Source organism: Hyaena hyaena, unplaced genomic scaffold (genome assembly GCF_003009895.1).
Source record: "Hyaena hyaena isolate Hyena2069 unplaced genomic scaffold, ASM300989v1 scaffold_93, whole genome shotgun sequence".
In the NCBI taxonomy this organism is placed as follows: domain Eukaryota; kingdom Metazoa; phylum Chordata; class Mammalia; order Carnivora; family Hyaenidae; genus Hyaena; species Hyaena hyaena.
The window spans coordinates 3,609,214-3,617,299 of NW_024080724.1; the positions used below are offsets into that span (position 1 = coordinate 3,609,214).

Consider the following 8,086-nt stretch of genomic DNA (forward strand, 5'->3'; position numbering starts at 1 on the left):
ATTTGAAGTCTTGCATGATCCATATAAAGTTTAAAATCAGCAACTAGGTTTCTCCTAAAACATAGCCTCTGGGCTTTTGGTATAGGGACTGCATGAAATCTGTAAATCAGTTTCGGAAGAGAATTGCCATCTTTTAGTCCACTGAACAGTGGTGTTCTCTATTCATTTAAAAATTTTTTTCTCAGCAATATTTTTCATTTTTAATTGTATAGGTCTTGTACATGTTTTATTAAACTAATCCCTAATATTTCATATTTTTATGCCATTCTGAATATTTTTTTAATGTCAGTTTTTATTTATTGCTACCAAAGTCCATTTCTTTAAAGGGTTGCTACTGATGAACACCAACCATTCTTTACCCCTGTAGCATTAGTCTTGTTCTTCCCAATCTGTTCATTGAAGTAATGTACCAGTGTTATCAATGCTAGTTTTGGTTATTTCACTGCAGATCAATGCTACCAGTGCCACCTGCAGTGGGCCCAACTTTCAGCTTTGAATTGGATGTGGAAGATGGAGAAGTAGAAAATTATGAGGTTAGTAGGTAAACTGTGAGTTTGCATAGTATTATATGCAAAAGAAGTATTGTTCTGCTCATTCACTCGTTCATCTAATTAAGCATGTATTAGATAAATCCTTATACATTTCACAATACAGAGATATCAAAAAGTGTTAAGCATCCCTAAAGATATTTCTACATGTACCACACAGCTGTGATAATGCGATAGACTTGGTCCTTTGTTAGAATTATATAGAATTCCTTTGAGAATTTATACATGAGAAAGTAGTGAATTATGATTGGATATTCTGAAAAAATTTTGTGGAAGCACAGTTGTTTGACCTGGCTCCCAAAGGATGGGAAAGCTGCTTCATGCAGGAGATTGAGGTAGGGAAGTGCTGGATATTCTTGAGGAGTAGCATACAGTTGGTGGCTGAAGTGACTGTTGTGGGAGGAAGGAGCTGCTAAATGTTTTGGTGCCTATGGCATTACACTCTACTAGTAGAACAGGTCAGGCACACAACCGTGCAAGTTCTGGACTATGGGAACTGTAAATAGAAAGTACAATGTGAGAGACTTTTAAAAATGATTATTTTTTTTTTAATGTTTTATTTATTTCTAGGAGAGAGAGAGAGAGAGACAGCGTGAGCAGGGGAGGGTCAGAGAGAGAGGGAGTCACAGACTGAAACAGGCTCCAGACTCTGAACTGGCAGTCAGCACAGAGCCCGACGCGGGGCTCGAACCCATGAACCGCGAGATCATGACCTAAGTGAAAGTCGGATGCTTAACCGACTAAGCCACCCAGGCGCCCCTTAAAAATGATTATTCTTAAATATGATTCGGTTTGAGAGACTTTTAACACTAGAATCAACAGGTATTGATCACTGAATGGTTTATGGTAGTGATGGGTATGCGTACAGGGCTTGCTAAAAATGATGCTCTACCAATAAGATTGTAGTAGTCCGTGAAGAAAGCAGAGTCAGAGATGACAGCAGGTCAAGTAGATGATGTGGATGTTAATGTTATTTTAAGTATATTTATTTATTTTGAGAGAGGGTAAGTGGGGGAAGGGGCAGAGAGAGAGGGAGACAGAATCCCAAGCAGGCTCTGCACTGCCAGCACAGAGCCTAATGTAGGGCTTAAACTCACGAACCATGAGATCATGACCTGAGCTAAAGGCAGACCTTCAACTGACTAGGCCACCGAGGTGCCCCATATTATTTGAGGTTAGGAATAAGGTGCAATTTATGGATTGGAAGGCAACTTTGTATTGCTGAATGTGAGTGACAGTGTAACTTTGATACTGCTAGTTATCTTTCTCACCCCATCCTCACTCAGTCTCTATTTGGACGTTGTAAATAGAAGCTAGAGACAGGGAAGAGACATACACACACACGATACACAGTCTTAAAACACCTTTGGTTTGGTTTTTTGTTTTGTTTTGTTTTTAACACATGTGGAAGAGATCAGGCCAAATGGTATATTCTATAGTTTTCAAAATGCTATTGTGTCATTTTCTTTCTACATACATAATCACACTGCACTGACCTTTGGATTCCATTTCCACTTAATTTTTTTAGTGTTCTATTTATTTTTGAGGGAGAGAGGGAATAGCGGGGGACAGAGAATCCCAAGCAGGCTCCTCCCTGACAGCAGATAACCCGATGCAGGAATCGAACCCAGGAACTGTGGGGTCGTGATCTGAGCCAAAGTCAGACGCTTAATTGACTGAGCCACCCAGGTGCCCCTCCATTTCCAGATTTCTAGAGAGAGAGAAAGGGGCTGTAAAAATTTCCTGTTTTGTTTCTACACTGACGACGTTAGTTTTGTACAAAGGGGTTGGTTATCCTTTAGGCATTCCATACTAAGAGGAACTGTCATAAGTCATATTGCTGAAGAAGCTCTTGATTAAATAGATCATGTATCCATCTATGAAAGAAACAGTAGTATACCATCCCAGTATAAGAAAAATATTTTTGTTTGGCATTGGAATACCTTTCTAAATTGGATTTTAGGTTAAATATGTTTGATCTTTTGCAGTCGTACTTTAATCCAGTCAAGAATGTTTTGCTTTTCTGGTTTTTGACCTAAAATCCAGTTTAGAAAGGTATTCCAATGCCAAATAAAAAATATTTTTGCATTCTTGCCTAAGTGCCTTTACTTTCTTTGTCCTTCTGCTTAAGAACTTTCCTCCTCCTCCACATTTTGAAACTTAGTCATCTTTTAGGACCCAGCCAAAAATACTCCTATGTCTATGAAAGGCATTTCTCGTCCATTTCCAGGTCTAAATGAGTTTCTCCTTCCTCTTTTTTTTTTTTTTAATGTTTTATTTATTTCTGAGAGAGAGAGAAAGACATTGTGAACAGGTGAGGGTCAGAGAGAGAGGGAGACACAGAATCCAAAGCAGGCTCCAGGCTCTGAGCTGGCTGTCTGCACAGATCCCGATGCAGGGCTCGAACCCACAAACCGTGAGATCATGACCTGAGCTGAAGCTGGATGCTTAACCGACTGAGCCACCCAGGCACCCCCTTACTTTTTGTTCTTAACGTTCTTATGAAATTATGCATACTGGGGCACCAGGGTGGCTCAGTCAGTTAAGCATCCAACTTCAGCTCAGGTCATGATCTCACGGTTCAACTGTTCTAGTCCCACCTTGGGCTCTGCACTGACAGTGTGGAACCTCCTTGGGATTCTCTCTCCTCTCTCCCTCCTTCCTCCTCCTCCTCCTCCTCCTCTTCCTCCTCCTCCTTTTCTTCTCTCTGTCTCTCTCTCAGAAAAGTAAGTAAACTTAGAAAAAAAAGAAAAGAAACCCATGCAGACTTGTCATGTCCTGCCTTCAGATGTCTTGCTTGCTAGGTAATACAAATTCACTGAAGACTTGATTATCATAGCCTCCACCCAGTAAGGGCTTAATGAACATACGTTATTGAATATAGTTGTCTTAAGTTGTTTTCTCTGACCCAGGTGTCTGGTAGTATAAAGCAGTTATATCAGCTATATTCTAAATTTTATCTTCTAATTGTGATCAGCATCAATTAAATTTAACAATTTGCTTTCAAACATTTTATAGGGACTAAGGGGTATGCACGGTGAAGGGGGAGCAATTTATTTAGATGACCCAATTCTCCAAATAAAGCTGTACCAAAAACAGCATTATGGCTTTACCTTATTAAGACACAACTATCACAGCATTAATTATTGAGATTTTGGGAAATTGATTCTATTTCTCTCATTGTCCATCATCATTTCATTGTTATCCATTCTCTTAACCCCATGGCAGCCTAAAAAAGAAGGGAAAGCAGCATACGAAAGACCGCAAAATTGTAGGATGAAGCAAAATGAGTAATTAGTACCATTGAAAACTGGGAGAAGAGAAGTACTGTTGCAAAATCAATAAGTGTAATAGCAGCCATATATTGAAACATAAGAACTGTGTTAAAATTCATGATTTCTTAGTGATAACTTCAAAAAATAAAAGAAAAAACTCATTGGTCTTATCCTGTCTTTTCTATTTAAATTATACTACTGAGTACAGTTTGATATGGAACAGTTGCTCAGTATTAGTAAAATTTCATTTAATTAAGAAAATGACAGAATATTACCATTTTGCCATCTTTACTGGATTAATGGACCTTGGCATGATGAGTGAGCCTCGTGATGGAAATAGTTGAAGCTACCAATTTATAGGAAGTATAGGGAACAAAACAAATCTCGGGGTAGGTAGGTTTAGTCAACGAAAATTAGACTATGGGAATTTGTACAAGCCATTGACCTGGTTTGTCAACAATTTTTAAAAGTGTTTTTGAAAATAATGAAAACAATAAGAGACATTTGACATTTAAGGGAGTTGTTAATTTTTGGAGTGTGATGTTACCGTGGTTATATCCTTTGAAAACTTTCTTTTGAGAAAGGTGGGTCTCAACATGAGGACAATTTTACTCGATCCTGGACCCCAGGATATTTAGCAACATCTAGAGACATTATTCATGTGCAGTTACTAGCAACCAGCTGCTGGAGGCTGGGGGGTGCTGCTAAATATCCCACAATGTACAAGGACAACCACCCCCCACCCCCAATAAAATTTTGTCCATCTCGAAGTGTCAGAAGGGCTGAGGTCGACAGGTTGTTTTAAATATATACAGAGAAGTATTTTATCAGTGAAATACAATACTTTACTTTTGTTTCAAAGTAATCTGGGGTTTAGGAGTAAACTGTACTAGGTGCAATTAGCCATAAATTGTTCAGCCTGGGTAATACTACTAGTGTATGTGTTTAAAATTTTTCGTATTTAAGATAGGGTTTTTTGTTTGTTGTGGTTTTTTTTAAGTTGTGGCTTTTTTTTGTTTGTTTGTTGTAGGGGTTTTCAATTATTCAAATAGAAATTTTAAAGAGAGATTAAAATTATGACTCCTTTTACCTCCTTTGTAGGCCCTATTAAACCTGGCAGAGCGACTGGGAGAGGCTAAGCCTCGAGGACTGACTAAAGCAGATATTGAACAGCTTCCTTCTTATCGGTTCAATCCTAATAACCACCAGTCAGAACAGACTTTGTGAGTACATTTTGCCAACATCACTCTACGTGGAATTTCCTTTTTTTACCTTTATAAAATAAAAGCTTGAGAGTCAAAGATAACTTGATAAATAGTCTCTATTGCATACTCTAGGCCTATGCCATTCAGTAAGATAGCCACTAGTCATGTGTGGCTGTTTAAAATTAAATAAAAAATTAAGTTTATTGCACTAGCTAATGATACTGTGTTGGAAGATGTAGAACATTTCTGTCTCAGTTCTGTTGGACAGTGCTATTCTGGATTTTTAGGTTGCCTAGAAATTTTATGATTTCAATCTCAAACTTGAGAATATTTTATTTATTTTATTATTTTAATGTTTATCTTTGAGACAGAGACAGAGGGTGAGTGAGGGAAGGACAGAGAGAGAGGGAGACACAAAATCCAAGCTGTCAGCACAGAACCCAACACAGGGCTCAAATCCACAAACCGTGAGATCATGACCTAAGCTGAAGTCAGACACTTAACCAACTGAGCCACGTGGGCACTTCTAGAATATCTTATATACGATTGAAGAGTCTCTTACATGTAAAGATTGAGGTTTTTACCTAAACATTCTACTTAACATAGTATCTTTAATAACAACTTTATGGACATGACATTCACATTTAAAGTGTACAGTTCAGGGGTGCTGGGGTAAGATCAGTTGGTTAAGCACCCAACTCTTGGTTTTGGCTTGGGTCATGATCGTCTGGTTCGTGGGCTCAAGCCCTGCATTGGTCTCTGTGCTGACATCGTGGAGCCTGCTTGGGATTCTCTCTCTGCCCTTCCCCTGCTCGCTCTCTTTTCCCTCTCTTTCTCAAAATAAGTAAACATTTAAAAAATAATTTTTAATTAAGTAAAATAAACTTTAGAAATAAAAAATTTTTTTGATGATCTCTTAGTAAATAAAGCAAAGCACTCATTAAATGTCTTAAGGTCATGATTATTTCAGGGTATTGATAGATTACTTTGTCTTAAAATTTAAATGACATTTTTAAAAGTGAGATGGTAAATGGTGTTCTAGGCTTCAGTAGTCATAACAAAATAGGAAACCACTTGGTTTTATGGTTAAATGATCTTTTTACCTTTTTTAGGTGTGTAGTATGCATGTGTGATTTTGAGTCAAGGCAGCTACTTAGAGTTTTACCCTGTAACCACGAGTTCCATGCCAAGTGTGTCGACAAATGGCTTAAGGTAAAGTGATGGTGTCTCTGAAGAGAATCACATTGAATTCTCTTTTTTATGGACTGTAGTTTTAAGTCTATTGCTCAGTAGAGGGTGGGTAAGGAGACAAAATTTTCAGTGGTTCCTGTGAACGAAGAGAAAAGGTCAGTAAAAATTAGCTACGGCCATCAGTGTGGGAGTGATTGTGCAAAACTTGAAAATCAGTTATCTGTCCGTGGTCATCAGTGTTTCCTTTCTCGTGGTGTGTGGGGACCAGGCCCAAACTTGATGGGCCAGTTTTCTCTGAAGAGTTCCAAGTGGACCTCACCGGAGCTCCTTTGTCAGAGACTTACTTGGGAAATGAACCTCTGGTGCTTTTAGTGCTTTTCTTTAATTTCTGATAATTTTCTCTTTTGTAGATCTGCAAAACCCAAAGGACACAAGTTCTATATTTTATAATAGTAGAATGAAAATATGATGCAGTAAAATAATTTTACAATGGTCAACGTTTTGTTTTTTTGTTTTTTTTCTTTAAGAGCAGTCTGATTAGGAGGTAATACCACTGGGTTAGATAAGTTCACAGTTTGGTAGGAAAACAGAGGAGTTAAAATCAGTCCTTCTCTATGAGCACAGATTAAGGGTGCCCAGTTTAGCCCAAACCGAATACTGAAGGCAAAGGGTCTTAACTTTAGAAGAAGAAAGTATTATATAAGCACGGCCCTGTCATGTGGGAATAGAGACTGACCAGAAAATGACAGATTCCATATGGCTGGTAGCGAGAGTGGTGAGAGAAGAGCTGTTCAAAGATACGGCCAGTGAGTGACCAGTTTGTGATGAAGTCACTGTGAGTGTGAGAGTGTGGACTTAATCCCAGAAACAACGTGGAAGGCCGTGCCTGAGATTGTGTTTTAGAAACATGACTGGCCACTGTTTGTGGACCAGAAAGGGAAAGAGCTTTCTGAGAGATGGGGAGATGGAATGATGGGTCCTGGGCTAGCCGAGAACAAGTTCTGGCAATTAGATGAAAAGAGGAGGACTGATTCAAGAACTGTCAAAATGTAGAAATGGGAGTATTTGAGTAATAATGGTTTGTAGAAAGTAGAGCAGGTGATGCTTAGGTTTCAGGCTTTGGCAGCTCAAAAAATGGCGGTGCCATTTGTTGAACGGAGTTTTATCTAGTTCTTCAGTCTGTCTGAACTGGTGATAGGTAATCTTGTCTATGTTGAAACAGACCTATTAGAAAAATCATCAGCTGCTACGTCTTTGAGTTTGTGGTGTATTTTTTTTTTTTAAGAAAGATTAAATGATTGCTTTGTACCTATTTAAAGGAATAAAGAATGAAAACTATATGGGACGTGAAAACAGTTTATTGCTTTTAACATGTTTCATTGTGTAACTCATAATTCGGACAAGTTTATTTCTCTTTTGTGTTTTAGGCAAATCGTACTTGCCCAATTTGCCGAGCTGATGCTTCCGAAGTGCATCGGGATTCAGAATGACCAACTAAGAGCACAAGTTTAGTTTGGGTGTTCCTCATCACATGTATATACGGACTATCCATTGAACTTAATCTGTGTGGCTTCCAGCCCTCCCTTTACCAAAAGGGTCAATGGACCTTTCTTTGCACTGTGTGACTTAATCAACTATAAAAGCTTACAATTAGTCTTCACAATTATGGGATTGTTATACTAACCGTGTGATTGGAACTCCAAAGACTTTTCCTTTAGCTTAATTTTGTGTGTGCACTAACATTCCCTGGTTTTTGTGTGATCATTCCGAGTGTTGCTGCAAGATTACAGTGGACGTGATCTTTTAGCATGTGCTTTTATAAAAAGTGGTAGCTCCAGATGATATAGCAATCTACCTTATATAGAGC

At 38.4% G+C, this 8,086-nt stretch overlaps 1 protein-coding gene across 8 annotated transcripts in view; it reads left to right on the forward strand.

The window, feature by feature from the left end:
* Nucleotides 1-7,882, forward strand: part of RNF38 (ring finger protein 38) — a 127,915-nt gene extending 120,033 nt beyond the window's left edge. For all 8 annotated transcript variants that reach the window (XM_039234776.1, XM_039234777.1, XM_039234778.1 and 5 more), the window contains 4 exons: nucleotides 449-533; nucleotides 4,925-5,046; nucleotides 6,141-6,240; nucleotides 7,647-7,882. In XM_039234776.1, coding sequence (XP_039090707.1) covers nucleotides 449-533; nucleotides 4,925-5,046; nucleotides 6,141-6,240; nucleotides 7,647-7,709 — 370 coding nt within the window. In that variant the 3' untranslated portion in view covers nucleotides 7,710-7,882. The remainder of the gene's footprint in view (nucleotides 1-448; nucleotides 534-4,924; nucleotides 5,047-6,140; nucleotides 6,241-7,646) is intronic.
* The last annotated feature ends 204 nt before the right edge of the window (nucleotides 7,883-8,086 follow it).